Below are 18362 nucleotides of genomic sequence, written 5' to 3'. Positions count from 1 at the left end.
TCAGAATGCTTCAATCTATAATAACTGAAAATTTATTTCAGTTCTCTTAATTTTTAATAAAGTTATGGCCATTTCACTGTCCTCGATCACAGCTTTTGTGTTAAGTCAATGGAAAATCAATAGGGAACAAGATGCTAATTTCCGAGTATGAAAATGGCCATAACCTTTTTAATACTGAAGATATGAAAGTTAATTAGGTGTCAAATTAAACTTATTTGTGTGCTTTATCTGATGGGGTAAATTGCAGACTTGATTTTTAAAATCTCAACATTTTGTAACATTGCTACAACGACCAGGTTCAGGAATAGCTACTTCCCCACAGCCATCAGACTATTAAACTTGGCTCGGACAAAACTCTGAACATTAATAGCCCATTATCTGTTATTTGCACTTCATCAGTTTATTTATTCATGTGTGTATATATTTATATAATGGTATATGGACACACTGATCTGTTTTGTAGTCAATGCCTACTATGTTCTGTTGTGCTGAAGCAAAGCAAGAATTTAATTGTCCTATCAGGGACACATGACAATAAACTCTCTTGAATCTCTCTTTCTCGCTCTCTCACTCTCTACCTCTTTCTTCCTCTCTCTCGTTCTTTCTTTCTTTCTTTCTCTCTCTTCCCCACCCGCTTTCTTTTCTTCTTTCCGCACTTTTTTCTGTCTCTGTCTCTCCATTTCGCTCTCACTTTCCTCCCTTCCCCTTTGTCCGTGGGCCGTTCGGTGGGCGGAGCTTGGGCGGGGCGTGAGCCGTTCGGCGGGCAGTGGCTGTGTGGGGGCGGGGCATGGGCGGGGCGGTGGCCTTCGGTGGGCGGGGCTCTGGGCGCGTGGGGAGACTGGCAGGCGCGCGGTGCTGTGACCGTTAGTCCGGCACCAGCGGCGGACGGAGAGAGCGCGCGGATAAACCATGGCCGAGGGCGGCGAAGGAGAAGAGGAGATTCTGTTCCTGAGAACAGTAAGTGAATCGTAGCAATACTTCAATAATTTTGTGTCGCATCATCCTGGTCTGAATCCTGGTGAAGGTGCTCCTTTATTATTAAAACCGTTGTGTATTATATAAAATATAATGGAATGAGTATGGACAGGATATATTGTTAGGATATACAAATCAATATTTATTAAATTTCATCTTAAAATTTCACTTTATTCTTTGAGCATTGGCTTTGGAGTTTATGCTGACAAGAATTTGTAGGAGCGAAATGCTGCAAGATGCTCGCTCTTTAAATAAAAAAAGTCTGACTCATACCTCGCTATATATAATTGGCACTTGGAATGAATGTTAAAGGCTGTAGTTGAATGACAACCAAGAATCATTCCCTCAAGATTTAAAAGGAAAAGTAGAAGCAGGGCGTTAAATACTCATGTGCAATGAAATTGGGAACGTTATGTTGGCTTTAATCCAATAATTGACCTCTTTCATTTATTTGCTTGGATTTTGCTTCTAACATAACGACAGGTGTAGTTTGAGTCAAAGTGAATTTTGACTTTTGGTTTAGCAAAGGTGAAAATAAACTTCCATAAAGTAACCCACAATTGTGTCTCATCAATATTAATTGCGTTAAAATGGAAACAGTATGTAAATTTTATTAACACGTTTTTTTAAATTGGAATTATATCTTTAAAAAAGGTTGCATATGAAAACTGGTTATCCAAAATTTGTTTAGGAGGCAGACAAATCGATTGAAGTCCTGCAAGACATACAAATGTGAATGTGTGTGGAAAGTGGATTTAAAATACTACATTAAACATCCAACTATAGCTATCTAGATTTATTTTGGGAACTTAAATTCACAATTCCAAGATATTTTAATTAGATTTCAATGTCAATTAGATCTGGAAAGCATTCATATTTCTATCTAATGCACTGCAAATACATGATTTTAAATTAACTGTTTCAAATTGCAGCACTGCCTGTGCTGAGAATGCACATTCTGTGTTATATATAGTTTGTGTAATAAATCTGTGGAGGGAGATTTTGTTGCCTGCTTTCTTTGCTTCCCCCGTCAGCTAGAAACAGCCTGTTGCTGTTGCCCTAATTCTGATGTCATTTTTATTTCATGATTTATGACTTGCATACTAAATTCTCATATGGTTAAGATAGAAAATTAGATCTGAGACCTTTTGGACGACTTTAGGGATGCTAATGATAATCCCATTCTAAAAGAAATTATCCGGTTTATCTTTTCTCATGTCCTGAAGGCATTCACTTCTTCTTGCGAACACGTCCAGCTAGCCATTTCCTCATGACCGTGAACATTGACAGGCTCTCAGACAGCAAGAAAAAGTGGTATCTCAAAAAGCCTGAATCCTGTCCTCACCTGACACTTGTATAGATGTAATGCAAGCATGGGTCTTTGAAGAGTGAAAGGAACAGGATTCTAGATCTTCTCCTGAAGGTGTCAATACCAACCGCAGCAACAGTATTCTAGTTGCTGATATATGGCATTGTAATGGGGAAATGATGGGCTCCATTATAAAATATGTCAAAGCTAAGTAGTTGAAGAATTAGTCATAGAGTTATACAGTGTGGAAATAAGCCCATCTTGCCCACGCCGGCTAACATATCCTAGCTACACTTGTCCCACCTGCCCGCGTTTGGTCCATAGCCCTCCAAACCTGTCCTATCCTAACTGTTTCTTAAATGTTGGGATAGTCCCTGCCTCAACTACCTCCTCTGGCAGCTTTTTCCATACACCCATCACCCTTTGTGTGAGAAAGTTACCCCTCAGATTCCTATTAAATCTTTTCCCCTTCACCTTAAACCTATGTCCTCTTTACCTACTCTGGATAAGGGACTCTGTGCATCTACCCGATCTATTCCTCTCATGACTGGATTGATTCAAATTAACATGAATAGGAAAAGAATGACAAGCTGGACAAATGTACTGGAATTCTTTTGAGGATATAATTAATGTGTAGATGAAGAAGTAGTGCATGAGTGTGATTGGGGAAAAAGTTCTGATGTAGATGGATAATTGGTTGGTTGACAGGATACAGAGGAGAAATATATGTGTCCCCATTTATTTACAATGTTGATGTAGGAAGGAAATGTCATATACCCATGTTGCAGATGACATAAAGCTGGATGAGAAAGATGTAGGGCAATTCCAGTGCATTTTGGACAGGCTGAAGGAATAAGCAGATTCATATCAGATGCATTATAATGTTAATATTTGCGAGGTTATCCACTTTGGTGGCAATTACAGAATTACAAATTTTTATCTGAACATTGATAGATGTGGAAAGATGCAAACAGTGAGATGTCCTTGTGCACCAGTCAATGAAAATAAATGTATAGGTGCAGCAGCGATTAAAATGGCATATGGTACAAAACACAAAACGGTACAGTTCATGAACAGGCCCCTTGGTCTATAGTATCTGTGCCAAACTTTATGTCAAATTAAATTAAACTCCTGCCTGAATATTCATATGCCTGTCTAAAAGCCTTTTAATTGAAACAATAAGCGAGTTCGGTATTCCGACTGTGCATGCCCGAGTCATAGGTCACTTGCGATAAACATTCTCAGCAGCTGTGCTGCTGCATGAATACAGACCTGCTTTTCATCCGTAGTCGGGATTGAACCCGCATCTCCGGCGCTGCAAGCACTGTTGAATTGCTACTGGACTGTCCCCTCCCGAGTGTCCCATCCCTGTCCGGGGGTGGCCGGAGATGTCCTGGGTGAACCTGGATTGACGGGAGTCAGACGGGAGTGGCAGCCCAGGCTTATAGCCAGCGTGGAGAAGAAGCACTAACTCTAGCTAAACTCTGCTTGTCCCGCCGGGTTAACCGACAGCCCTGGACTGACGGGACACCGGCCCGCTGCAGTGGTGGCCCAGGCTTACAGCCAGCGCGGAGAAGAAGCGCTAATTCCAGCTCAACTCTCCCTGTCCCGCTGAGTTAACAGACTGCCCTGGACTGACGGGACACCGGCCCGTTGCATTGGCGGCCCAGGCGTCTGGGCCGCCACTACTGTCTGACTCCCGAGAGCCCAGGGTCACCCCAGACATCTCCTGCTGCCCTTGGACAGGTAGGCCACGGCAGTGGTAGACCACGACAGCGCTCCCCCCCACCCCCTCCCACCGGTCCCCACCTAATGCTGTCCCATCCCCAGCTGTAGGATGCTCCCCCACCCACCCACCAGCCCTCGCCTGAAGCCGTTCCCAGCTGCAGGATGCTCCCCACCGGTCCCCTTAAAAAGACTGGGAAAACTAGATACTGGGAGCTTATTCCCAAAGGTTGGGAGCTTCCAGGACCAGTAGTCACAGTCTGAGAATAAGGCTGAGGTGAGGAAAGATTTCTCCTAAAATTTTCTATTGTTGACCAGAGTGCCTTATGGGCCTATCCCACTTACGCAACATTTTCAGCGACTACTGGCACCCGTCATAGGTTGTTGCAGGTCGCCGAAAATTTGCAACATGTTGAAAATCCAGTGGCAGTCAATAGTGTTTTATTGTCATATGTCCTGGACGTGGCAAGAAAATTCTTACTTGCTGCAGTACAACAGAATATGTGAATATGTAAACATTGTACATAGCGGGGGGAAAAAAAGAAACGGTTCAATAAATAACAAATATAGCGCAAATAACAAATAATAATAGTCTTTTGCAGTTCAACGCTCAGAGCTTATTCAATGTTGTGTTTAATAGCCTGATGGCTGTGGGGAAGAAGCTGTTCCTGAACCTGGATGTTACAGTTTTCATGCTCCTGTAACCTCGTCCTGATGGCAATGGTGAGATGAGTGTGTGGCCAAGATGGTGTGGGTCCTTGATGATTTTGGCTGCCTTTTTGAGGCAGCGACTACGATAGATCCCATTGACGGTGGGGAGGTCAAAGCCGGTGATGGACTGGGCAGTGGTCACACCTTTTTGTAGTCTTTTTTGCTCCTGGCCGTTCAAGTTGCCGAACCAGGCCACGATGCAACCAGTCAGAATGCTCTCTACCGTGCACCTGTAGAAGTTTAGGAGAATCCTCTTCGACATGCCGAATCTCCGTAATCTTCTCAGGAAGTAGTGTTGCTGATGTGCCTTCTTTACAATTGCATCGGTGTGCTGGGTCCAGGAAAGATCTGTTATTTGCACGCCCAGGAATTTGAAGTTATTGACCCTTTCCACCATCGTCCCATTGATATAAACAGGATTGTGGGTCATCATCCTTGCCCTACCAACGTCCACAATCAAGTCCTTGGTCTTACTGATGTTGAGAGCCAGGTTGTTGTGCTGCCACCATTTGGTCAGTCGGTCGATCTCACTTCTATACTCTGACTCGTCCCCATCTGTGATTCGTCCAACCACAGTGGTGTAATCGGCAAACTTAATGATGGAGTTCGCATTATGTCCGGCTACACAGTCATGGGTGTAGAGTGAGTAAAGCTGGGGGCTGAGCACGCAGCCTTGAGGTGCTCTCGTACTAATTGTTACTGAGGATGAAGTGGCTCCTCCGATTCGAACAGGCTGTGATCTGTGGATGAGGAAGTCAAGGATCCAATTGCAGAGGGATGCGCAGAGGCCCAGTTCCGTGAGCTTGGTAACCAGCTTGGAAGGGATGATGGTATTAAACGCCAAGCTGTAGTCTATAAACAACAGCCTGACGTAGGTGTTTTTATTGTTCAAGTGGTCCAATGTGGAGTGGAGAGCAATGTGAAATTGCATCCTCCGTTGACCTGGTGTGGCCAGAAAGACGCTACGACTCTTTGGGTGACTGACGAGACTACTCACGACCATACAGGCGACGCCCTGGTGACATGTCGCGGGGTGAAGCCTGTAAGGTCGTCAGTAGTCGCCTAAAGAGTCGTACCTTGTTCTGGTCCCCGCTGGATTTTCAACATGTTGAAAATTTTCGGCGACTTGCAACGACCTATGACACGTGCCGGCAGTTGCCGAAAAAGTCGCGTAAGTGGGACAGGCCCATTATTTACAGCTTATCCCCATTGTCACCCCAGTTTTAATGTATCGGAGACATCCCTTGGCCCACCCTAACTTCTATTCCCTCCTTCCTGATTATGATGCAGAGTCTTCAACTTGTAAGATTAGCTCCGTTTCACCTCAAACAGGGATCAAGGGATGTCAGGAAGATAACGGGAGCAAGATTAGCCATGTTCATGTTGAATGGTGATGAAAGCTTGAAGGCTAAATGGCCTTCCGATTTTATTTTTAATGCATTACTAAACGCATGTTCTTGACACTCAAAACAGCAAATTTATGGGTCGTAGCTTGTGCACTGAATGGGAGATTTGTGGGACAAAAATGTCAGACCTTACAAGAAACAAGATGTATTTTTGATTTTTGTCACAATTTATTGACACTGAAGGGAATATTTTCCGTTTTGTTGGGAAAGTTGCATATGTTTTAGAAAGCTAGCAATTTCAGAAACACTTGCTTTTGAAATGGAATATCCAATCATTATAATTTTCAACAAAATAATAAATGATGATTAAGACTTACAGTAATCTAGAGTAACAGTAATTAACACAAGGAATAATATTATTAGTAAATTATGTCAGGTTAGTTTGGTGCTCCCGGTAATATATCTGAATCAGAAAATAATGCTTCAATATGTTCAACAAACATTTGCATTGTCAAGGTTAGCTGAATTTTACTTCGGAGTCACGTGAGTGACTACGTGAAGAACCCCGCCAGGATGCATGCGTGTCATGTTAGACTACAGAGTGACAATCTGACTAATACAATTTGGTAATGGTGTATCCAGAGAAATATTGGAATATCAGCTACTTACCTACCAGGTAATCCAAAATTCAGTGACAGACATCAGGTCACGCAAATTCAATAAAATAAGACTTAATCACCAGTTACCAAACTGTGTTTCTTGGGAACCAGACCCTGGGACAGCAGGGACAGATGCTTTTCACTGCATTGAGGGGGCAATTGTTTATCTATGCATTCTCTCCTTTTCTGCATCATCAGTCGGGTATTACGAAAAATACAACAAGACTCAGCGTCTGTTAATTGGTAGTGCCGATTGGCCTACTTAACCATGTTCCCTGTGATACTCAACATGGGTTTTAACCATGCATCACCATCCTGAAACAACCAGATTATTGGTTCATCCCGTAACAGGGGAATCCATCCATGTCAAAAACAACAAACCTATCAATTTGTAGAGTCTAAAGAAACCTCTACTGCAACTGGGACTGGCGGACCGAACATTGAACATTATCTCAGCGGGCCACAGACAGTCCACCAAAAACTGTATCTGGTATACATCAGGAAATGGGAGATATATTGTCACAGAAACAACATCACCTACAGTTTGATGAACATAACGTCTGTTCTCGAATTCCTGGCAGGCCTCCATTATGATGAGGGGCTCAGTTACAGTGCCATTAACTGCGCCAGAAGTGCCCTTTCAACATATCTATGGCGAGGATCAGAGCGTCATTCTGTTGGGACTCACCCCTGGTAACCAAACTTATGAGGGGAATTTTTAATATCAATCCCCCAAAATCCAGGTACTCTCTAAATGGGATATGAGTATTGCCCTAACGTTGCTAGAAATTGGTCTCCAGCAACAGCTCTGTCCCTGCTAAGACTGTCGCACAAAACAGTCATGCTGATGGCTTTGGTCACGGCACTAAGGGTACAGTCGTACATAAGTTAAGGCTGGACTATATGACTTCTTCAACAGGAATATAACGTTTCATATTACGAATTAGTCAAACAGAACAGACCGGGATCATCAGGCCTCAAAATAGAATTTAGGGATTACCCTACAGATATCGTCTCTGTATAATAAGACAATTATTGTTCTATATGGAGAACACCAAAAACATCTGAGGCTATGAGATGGCACTACTAATCAGCCACAAACAACCCACAAAAAAGTGTCGGTTCAAACTATTTCCAGATGGCTTAAACAGGTTTTAACAACAGCTGGGGTGGATACTAACATATTCAAATCTTATTCCACCAGGGCTGCAACTACATCGGCAGCTATGGAGTTGGATGTACCAATGAACCAAATCCTCGAGACAGCAGGATGGATCAGGGGAAAATGTTCCAACTATTCTACCACAAACCAGTAGTTAAACTGGAACTTTGCAGAGCCAATTTTAAGTTCTGTAATATAATTTCACCCCATAAATAGGGGCTATAATTTGTTGTTAACAATTTATCCTGGATTTCAATGTTGGATTCATGTCTAAACATGTTAACACAATTCCTCCCACAGTCAATTAAGGCAGATGTGATGCATGGACTCGTTTCCACGGCATGAAATCACAGAGCTTTGAAATCTTCACATAGTCACTCACGTGACTCCGAAGTAAAATAGTAAGATTAAACGAGAACTTACCAGTTCGAAGACTGATCGTTATTTTATGAGGAGTACGTTGAGGGAATACGTGCCCTCTGCTCCCACCCTTGATCATATACTCAACTGGTATTTCTTCTCTAATCTTACTATGTTCAGTCATTACAGTTATCTGTGATTTCACACCGCTACTTTGAAGAATGACACGCATGCGTCCTGGCGGGGTTCTTCACGTATTCCCTCAACGTACTCCTCATAAAATAACGATCAAACTTCGAACTGGTAAGTTCTCGTTTAATCTTACTATTACAGTACAGAAGGAATGTTGTATTTGGATACAAGGAGTTGCAGTGGCTGGCTTACAAAAACAAATGCAAATTGCTGGAGTAACTTAATGGGTCAAGCAGCATCTTTGGAGAACTTTGTCTTATGAATCTGAGTTTTTTGAAGAAATTACTAATGTCGACAAGGGCAAAGTATGGACTTCAGAAAGAAAGGCATTTGATCAGGTTCCGTATGGTAGACTACTCTGGGATATTAGATCACATGGGATCCAGGGAGAGCTAACCAACTGGATAGAAACATAGAAAATTGGTACAGGAGTAGGCCATTCGGCCCTTCGAGCCAGCACCGCCATTCATTAGGATCATGTTTGATAATCTATAATCAGTACCCCATTCCTGCTCTTTTCCCATATCCTATTATTCCTTTAGTCCTAAGAGCTAAATCTAACTCTCTCTTGAAAACATCTAGTGAATTGGCCTCCAATACCTTCTGTGGCAGAGAATTCCACAGATTCACAACTCTCTGGCTGAAAAAGCTTTTTCTCATCTCAGTCCTAAATGGCTTACCCCTTATTCTTAAACTGTGACCCCTGGTTCTGGATACCCCCAACATCGGGAACATTTTTCCTGCATCTAGCCTGTCCAATCCTCTAAGAATTTAATATGTTTCTATAAGATCTCCTCTCATCCTTCTAAATTCCAGCGAATACAAGCCCAGTCGACCCATTCTTTAATCATATGTTAGTCCCGCCATCCTAGTCAATGTCAGTCCTGCCATATCAGTTGGGTAAGGGGACTAAGGAATAGTTAATGGAGTTTAATGTAGATATGTGTGAGGTGTTGCATTTTGGTGAAGGTGTAGACCTTCACAGTAAATTGTGGGGCCTTGGTGGATGTTGTGGAACAAAGGGATCAAGGAGTGCAAGTACATGTTCGTTGAAAGTGGCGTCACAGGTAGATAGGGTGGTCAAGATTCTTTTTGAACAGTCGCCTTCACCAGTCAGGGTATTGAGTATAGAAATTGGGATGATGTGCGACAGTTGTGCAAGATATTTGTGAGGCCACCTTTGGAGTATTGTAGGTAGACAAAAATGCTGGAGAAACTCAGCGGGTGAGGCAGCGTCTATGGAGCGAAGGAATAGGTGACGTTTTGGATCGAGACCCTTCAGACTTCTTCAGTCTCTTGCCCAGAATAGCAGAATCAAGAATCAGGGAACATTCAGTGCTCTCCATAATATTTGGGACAAAGACCCATCACTTTATTATCTTCCATCACAGTGAGGAATGTTGATTCCACCGTGGTGGATATTTGTGTTAAATTTATCGTGTAGTGTTTAAAAAAAAAACTTGTACGGCTGTATGGTAACTCAAATATCACTGACCCTTAATTGATGCCAGGTCCGGAAAACCTGGGGGGCCAGGGAACACATGTCTCCCCTGCTGATCGAGGGTGCCGATTGGACGAGAGAGATGTCAGTCAGCAGGCAATGGGGGCGGGACCATGATAATTCAGCACGATGATTGGAGGAGGGAAGTGTCGGAAGTAGGGGGGGGGGGAGGGACTGAGGATAGTGCGCGGTGATTGGAGGAGGGAGATGTCCGTGGGGCAAAGATCAGAGCGAAACTTGATTTGCATGCCCAGGTCAAACGAAAAACTCTCGGCAGCCCGACTGGTGTCCTGTCAGTCCAGGCAGGGATCTTTGGGCAGGGCTGTAGGTTAACGCGGCGAGACAGGCAGAGTTGAGCTGCATTTAGCGTTGAACTTGGTTTATTTATTTGTTGTTTTTCTGTTTTTGTTCTGTATCATGTAAAATACACAACTTTTTGAAGAACATTGTGTTCTCGTGTATCTTTGCATTATTGACCCACAACTGGCGACACATTAATTAATCAGCTTGTTTTTTGGGTTGCTTTTGCTCTTTGTCGGACTATAACTGAATGGACTATAACTGGATGGACTAATTGGTATTGACCTAGATTTAGTCAGAATCATTTTTCCACCAGCACAGTCAACCCTGCAGCTAGGAACATAGTGGTTGAAGGTGAGAAAGCAGTTTCCAAGACAGTTGAGCAACAACCTGAGGAACAATTTTAGGTAATTTCTACAAATACCTCTCTTCCCCCTTCCCTTTCTTCCTCTAACCCCACCCCTTTATTTTCTCTTTACCCCCCCCCCCCCCCCTTCCCCTGCTCCCTGAAGTTTGGTTGACCTTGCACCACTTTCATTCCTCTGCTTCATTCTCCCCTCCAGCTTCACAATTCACAATTTTTCTATCCTCGAGCTTCACAATTTGCAGTTCTTTATCCTTTTGGTTCACTTTTTTTCAGCTCAATCTGTCCAAAAATCTGATTATCAAAAAAAATGCGTTGCCTGAGTTCACCTATTACTGGCCATGTTTGACTGTTCCTCACTTCCAGCTCCCGCCTCCCCCCCCCCTGCAATAAGCGAGTTCCGTATTCCAACTGCGCATGCCCAGGTCATTGGTCACTCGCTATAAACATTCTCGGTAGTTCTGAATCTGCACGTTTCGTCCGGGGTCGGGCCTCGGGCCCGGGTCTCCTGCGCTGCGGGTGCTGTTGAGTTGGTGCTGAGCCGTCCCCGTCCCCTCCCGGGTGTCCTGGCCCTGTCCGGGGTGGCTCTGGGCTGGCAGGGCGGTGGCGGACCTAGACTTGCAGCTGATGCGGGGGAGAGGTGCTGGCTCTGGCTCTGCTTCGGCTCCCGGGGGCCCCGTTTCCCGGGGACCGTCGGCTGCGCCTCTCGCCTTTCCCAGTGGCTGTCGGTTGGCCGGTGGGGGCCGAGCATTGGCTGTGGCACATCGGTCCGGGGCTGTCGGTTAGCCCGGCGCGGCAGGTTGAGTTGGCGCTTCTCCACGCAGGTTGAGTCTGGGCCGGTCCAGACTCTCCCCCTATCTCCCACTTGCATCTGCCCCCTCTCTCTCGCTGTTATGCCCCGCTCTCCCGCTACCTGACAACCCAGTTCGTTAGATTAAATATATGTTTACAAATAAATCATGAATAAAGATAAGAATTTATACACAGTTTATACAGTCAGCGCTTCGTTAGCTGTTTCGTTATAGCGAGTGACCTTTGACAAATCCCATGATTCCTTGCGTTTTTCAGAATACCGCACTCGCTTGTTAGTCTGAAGATTGGTCCCAACCTGAAACCTATCTGTCTTCTCTAAAGATGACCCACTGAGTTACTCCAGCTTTTGTCTTTGGTAAACCAGTATCTGCAGTTTCTTGGTATTACATTCCTCAATCCAAGCTGTTCAAGGACAAGTACAACATTGGAGTTGTCTGTCTGCTAATTGGGAAAATTGCCCAAATGTCTTATTCAGAAAATGCAGAGCTGACTGGAGAGTGGAGGTAATGCAGCCTCTCCCTCCTGACCATCAGTGCCAGCTCCTCACTGAAAAATTATGCCTGACAGTTGAGGAAGGACAGCAGCTGCTTCTCAATAGGATCCATAAGACAACGCTATTATTAGCAGCCACAAACTTAAAAAAAACCCTCTAAAGCTTGTTTAGGAAGGAACTGTTTAAACCGAAGATAGACACAAAAATCTGGAGTAACGTGGGTAGCTTAAGCATCTAGGCCTCCTTGCCTCTGAAGTGAATATGCTGACTGGCTTCTGTAAATTATGTTATCAATAATGACCTAGTATCCTTTTTGGGCATTCTTGTCTGCCGAGCCACTGATTCCTCTACGTTAAAAAAAAAAAATTATGCAGCATTTTTGGTGGAATCTTAATCTTCAGAAAAGTGTTAGAAAGTGTTGGCAACATGTTCGCAGCTCTTAATCTGCTCACTGGTGATTGGTTTATATTTTACCAAGAGAATTTGGCTCTAGACCTCACAGTCCTGTTACTGCATAGAAGGGTTGAATACCAGAGGTGACATGAAGATGGTTGTCTCTGATGTTAAGGCAATGTTTACTGAGCATGGCATCAAAGAATTGTGGTAAAACAGATGCAAATGGAGACCAAGTAAAAGTACTCAATTCTTTAGAGTCGTCGCTTTCATTTTGGAAAATAATTTAAAGGTTGTTAAAGTGCAATTATATCTTCCCCCAACATTTTGCCGGGCAGTGTTTGTGGACCACGCTACCTTCGGCTTCTTCAACAAAAATTGAGCATGTAGAGGAAAAACATGTAAGGGGAATGAAATAAATAGTAGAGACATGACTAGTACACAAAGTAAAGACAGAATTCAATACAAAACACAGTATGAGGCAATTAATGCACAGATGAAAAGGGACAGGGACGTGGGGCTAAGGATAGGCAGAGGTGAAGAGATGGGTCTTGAGGCGGGACTGGAAGATGGTGAGGGACACGGAATTGCGGATCAGTTGGGGGAGGGAGTTCCAGAGCCTGGGAGCTGCCCTGGAGAAGGCTCTGTCCCCAAAACTGTGGAGGTTGGACTTGTGGATGGAGAGGAGACCAGCTGATGTGGATCTGAGGGACCGTGAGGGTTGGTAGGGGAGAGGAGGTCAATGAGATATGGGGGGGCCAGATGGTGGAGGGCTTTGTAGGTGAGGATCAGGATTTTGTAGGTGATCCGGTGGGAGATGGGAAGCCAGTGAAGTTATTTGAGGACTGGAGTGATGTGATGCCAGGATTTGGTATGGGTGATGAGCCGGGCGGCTGCGTTCTGGACCAGTTGGAGTCGGTTGATGTAGGTGGAGCTGATGCCATGGAGAAGTGAGTTGCAATAGTCCAGTCGGGAGGAGATGAAGGCATGGATGAGTCTTTCAGCAGCGGGCGGTGTGAGAGAGGGTCTGAGTTTGGCGATGTTGCGGAGATGAAAGAAGGAGGTTTTAATGACATGGCGGATGTGAGGCTCAAGGGAGAGGGTGGAATCAAAGATCACGCCAAGGTTACGGGCCTGGGGAGATGGGGAGACAGTGGTGCCGTCGATGGTGAGAGTGGGGTTATTGATTTTGCTGAGTGTGGCTTGTGGCTCAATGATCTTCATTCGTAAGATCAGAAGTGGAGGCGTTCATTCAAGATTGAACAATGTTCAATTCCACTTAGTACTCAAAAAGTGAAGAAATGGATGCCTGCGTACAACAATACTCAGACAGATCTGAGTGCCACACTATCTTCAACGTGTTTTAACAACGTAAAAGCAAAGTGTTTTTACGTTTTCATCGGAATTTTGGGTTATGTTATTAGCAGGCAGTTTGATTTGAAAGGAATTTAACGACACAATTATTAACATTGATATTTAGGTCTTTGGGAAATTTATTAAAGGTGCCTTCATTTAATTTTCCTTTTTGGAAACAATTGTTACATTTACTAACATCAAAACATGTCGAAACATTATGTTGCAGAAGTGGATAGTTAAGTGTTTCTGATGTGAAAAAAAGGATATTATTGTGATCAGTTTATACCAATTTCAATAGAATTTCATTTAAAATAATGAACCACGTGAACTTCTGAGCAAATATTACAAGTAGAACATATGCATAGATAGGTGTGAAGTTTATACAACATAAATATGGGTGACATTGACTTGGTAAAGAGAAAATAATGTATTCAAGGAAGAAAATTTAGTTAACAGTGCTCTTTCAAAATAATAAACCCTCATAGTTATGGCAGCAATCTTCTTTTGCAATTGCCCAGAACCTCCTTGTTCACCAGAGACTTAAATTATGACTTGAAATATGGGCGACATTGACTTGGTAAAGAGAAAATAAGGTAGTTGAGGCCATTGGCTATATTTAAGAAGGAGTTAGATGTGGCCCTTGTGGCTAAAGGTATCAGGGGGTATGGAGAGAAGGCAGGTACAGGATACTAGGTTGGATGATCAGCCGAATGGCCTACTCCTGCACCTATTTTCTATGTTTCTATGTTTCGTACGTGACAGATCATGTCTTACGAATTTGAATAACCAAGAAGGTAGAAGAGGACTAGGCTGTAATGGTTGTCTATATAGACTTCAAGACCTTTGATAAGGTTCCACATGGGGGAGGGAGAGTGGGACGGGGGGTGCACTGTGGGAGGTTAGACCACATGTGTTCCAGGGAGAGCTAACTAACTGGACACAGAATGTACTTCATGGAAGGAGGATGATGGTGGAATGTTGTTTTTCCACATTGGAGGCCTGTAACTAGTAGTGTGTCTCAAAGATGAATGCTGTGCCTATTGCTGTTTATGGATTATAAATGATTTGGAGCAGAATTAGTCCATTCAGCCCATTGAGTACTCTGCCATTCAAGCATTGTTTATCTATTTTACCTCCTGCCTTCTCCCTGTAGCCTTTAATGCCCATACTATTCAAGGACCAATCAATCTATGCCTTAAAAAACCTAATGTCCTAGCCGCTACAGCTGTCTGTGGCAATGAATTCCAGAGTCGCCATCCTTTGGCTAAAGAAATTCCTCCATCTCCATTTTAAACTTGAGTCCTTTTATGCTGAGGCTATTCTCTCTGGTTCTAGACTGCCATTACTAAAACATATCCTTTCCACGTCCACTAGGCCTTTTGATATATAGTAGATTTCAATGAGATCCCCCCTTATCCTTTAAAACACCCAACGATTGCAAGTCCAGAGACTTCTAACCCTATCATCCTTGTGTTCATCCTTGTATGTCAGCGCATTCTTCCTCAGATATGGGACCTAAAACTGCTCACAATACTCTAAATATGTCCTCACCAGCGCTGGATGCAGCCTCAGCATTACATCCTTGTTTTTATAACCTGGTCCTCTCAAAATGAATGTTAGCATTACTGCCGGCTCAACATGCAAATTAACCTTTGAGAAATCCTGCACCAGCATTCTCAAAGTCCCTTTGAATGCAGATAGGTGTGAATTGTTGCATTTTGGAATGTCAAACCAGGGCAGGCCCGTCATGAATGGTAGGGCCCTGGGTGTGTTGTAGAGGAGAGGGTTCAAGGACTACCAGTACATAATTCCCTGAAAGTGGCATCACATGTCAATAGGGTGGTAAAGAACGCTTTTGGTTTTTGGCCTTCATCAGTCAGGGTATTGAGTGTAGAAGATGGGATAGACACAAAAAGCTGGAGTAACTCAGTGGGACAGGCAGCATCGCTAGAGAGAAGGAATGGAAGGAACGTCACCCGTTCATTCTCTCCAGAGATGTTGCCTGTCCGGCTGAGTTACTCCTGCTGTTTGTGTCTACGGTTTGAACCAGCATCTGCAGTTCCTTCTTACACATAGAAGGTGGGATGTTATTTTACAGTTGTACAAAATGTTGGTGAGGCTGAATTTGGAGTATTGTCTTCAGTTTTCATCACCCTGCAAAAGGGAGCATGTAATTAAGCTGCAAAGAGTGCAGTGAAGATTTTCAAGGATGCTGCAAGGCCTGAGCAAGGCCTGAGCTGTAGGCGAAGGTTAGGCAGGCTATGACTTTGTCTTGGAAGGCAGGAGGATGAAGGGTGATCGTACAGAAGTGTATTAAACGATGAGGGGAATAGATTGTCATCTACCCAGAGTAGGGATATCAAGAGTCAAGTTGGACCTTGGTGCAAGATGTTAGGAATTCAAGAGGCAGGCAATAGAGAGCTCGGAGTCTTCTTTGTGGACTGACTGCACATGCTCAGTAAAACTAAAACACAATCTGCATTTGGAATCCTATCACAGAAACACGTCCCTTGGCCTACCCTGTCCATGCTGACCATCAAGCATCCATCTATAACTAATCATTTACCACCATGATCCGTAGTCCTCCATGCCTTGGTGATTAAAGTGCTCATCTATATGCGAGGGGGGGGGGGGGGGGGGGAGATGACGTTCATTCCCCAAATGGTCCGCATCGTGATTTTTAATGTTCTGTAAAGCCACATAATATGCTCTTAAGTTAAGAAGCACAATTTGTAAAAAAAAAATGTTGATTCATTCAGTTTTATTCCACCACATCTCAAATTCTTGGGAAGTAAACTGGATTCTGTAAGTGCACATTTCTGTAACCCAAGTGGCTGTAACACAGGACTTGCCTCTATTTATTAAACCTGGAGAGTTTAGGCAGTGCATTCCAAATTCAAACCACCCTCTCGAAAAAAAATCCTTGTAAGCCCTTTCCGCTCTACTTCTTCCTTCTCGAGAGCGGAACTCGCTATCAAAATATGGAGGGGACCGAGGGACACACTTTTTAGCGGCCCCGCGCGCATGAGCACACACACGCACGCACACACACACACACACACACACACACACACACACACACGCACACGCACATGCGAGGCTTCGGAGGCTCAATCCAGCGCTCAACTCTGCCTGTCTCACCGGGTTAACTACAGCCCTGTCTGGACTGACGGGACACCAGCGCTGCTTCTCCGCGCTAGCCATATTTCCTGCAAATCCAGGAAGGCTGTAGGTTCACCTGGCGGGACAGGCAGAGTTAGCTGGGTTTAGCGCTGTTTCCCTGCGCTGGCCCGTCTGATTCCCGACCAAAGATCCTATAGCGGAGGATCTTTGCTTCCGACCTCTCTGGCCACCCGTGGGAGGGGGGGGGGGGTACTCGGGAGGGTACTCGGGAAGGGACAGGACAGCGGCGGAGAACCGGCTGGGATCGATCCTGGCTGCGGATGAGGCGCAGGTCTGTGCCACGTCTCCCTCCTCCAATCACCGCGCTCTATCCTCAGTCCCACCCCCCCCCCCCCACTCCTCCAATCACTGCACTGAATCATGTCCCGCCCCCATTGCCTGCTGACCGATGTCTCTCTCGTCCAATCGGAGCCCTCGGTCATCAGTCCCACCCCCAACTGTCTCGCGGAAAAGCGGAGATTTCACCGGGTTTTAAAATCCGGATCACAAAAACTTGGGGGGGATGACCCCCATCTCTCAAAACATGGAGGGGACGTGTCCCCTCTGGCCCCCCCGGGTTTTCCGCCCCTGTTCCTTATTGTGTATGTACTTTGCTTTTAGATGCCGAAACCATTGCTAAAGGTTTACTACCAGCCTTATCATTCACCTTGCCAAAGTCCATGCAGACTATGTTAAACCCAATGCCCTAATCTAGATAGTTAGTTTAATCTTTGGCAGTGCAGGACTTCCCACGAACAAAGCCACGGTGACCTATCATGATAAATTCTAGCTTTCTAAGTATAGATTCATCCTGTTCTCTGATTTTATCCAGTAAAGTTTGGACCATCGACAAAAGACTTATTGCCCTCTAATTATCTTAACTGATGCTTGCCACTGGCTGATGAAGATTAAAAAAAATATCAGGGCCATGGCTTTTTTCAGCCTTCTCCAGCATAGGGATAGAACCACCTTTATGTATTAAAAGTAGGTATTAGATGCAAAGGCATCTTAATGAAAACGTGCACTAGAATATCTATTTCCTTCCCTCAAGTTCTAGCTACGATGTATTCATATGATGGCCCACTCAATCTCTGGTTACCCTCTTGATCTTAATATAATCAAGCCCACAATGTTCCTTGAATTGTTGTTGTACTTTACATATACCCTTTTGGGAATATGCTGGTTCTGAACTCGCTCAATTTTGCTTTTAAAACACTTCAACTTGTCATTGAACTGTACAACATGGAAACAGGCCCTTTAGTCTACTTTTTCCATGCAAACCAAGTTGACCCACTGGCCGGTCGCATTTGGCCCAGAGCTTTTTAAACCTTTCCTATCCCTATATCTGTCAAAATGTCTCTTAGAGATCATAATTATTCACTTCTGTAGCTTCCTTATGCAGCTCATTTCTGGTGTAGACTAAAAACATTGTCTCTCCTAAATCTCTCCCCTATCTACTCTTCTGCACCCTTTCCAACTTAATGATGTCCTTGCTGTAGCTGAACGACAAGAAGTACACGGTGTACTCCAATTGTGGTTTC

The 18362-nt window shown here is 44.3% G+C and overlaps 1 protein-coding gene across 7 annotated transcripts in view; it reads left to right on the top strand.

Annotated features, from left to right (window-relative positions):
- Window positions 1-879: 879 nt before the first annotated feature.
- ryr1 (ryanodine receptor 1) overlaps window positions 880-18362 on the top strand; it is a 604017-nt gene continuing 586534 nt past the window's right edge. For all 7 annotated transcript variants that reach the window (XM_033014584.1, XM_033014582.1, XM_033014581.1 and 4 more), the window contains exon 1: window positions 880-957. In XM_033014584.1, the coding sequence (XP_032870475.1) occupies window positions 910-957 (48 nt within the window). In that variant the 5' untranslated portion in view covers window positions 880-909. The remainder of the gene's footprint in view (window positions 958-18362) is intronic.

The sequence above is a fragment of the Amblyraja radiata genome, chromosome 41 (genome assembly GCF_010909765.2).
Source record: "Amblyraja radiata isolate CabotCenter1 chromosome 41, sAmbRad1.1.pri, whole genome shotgun sequence".
NCBI classification, from domain to species: Eukaryota; Metazoa; Chordata; class Chondrichthyes; order Rajiformes; family Rajidae; genus Amblyraja; species Amblyraja radiata.
This window is presented reverse-complemented; position numbering and strand designations above follow the sequence as displayed.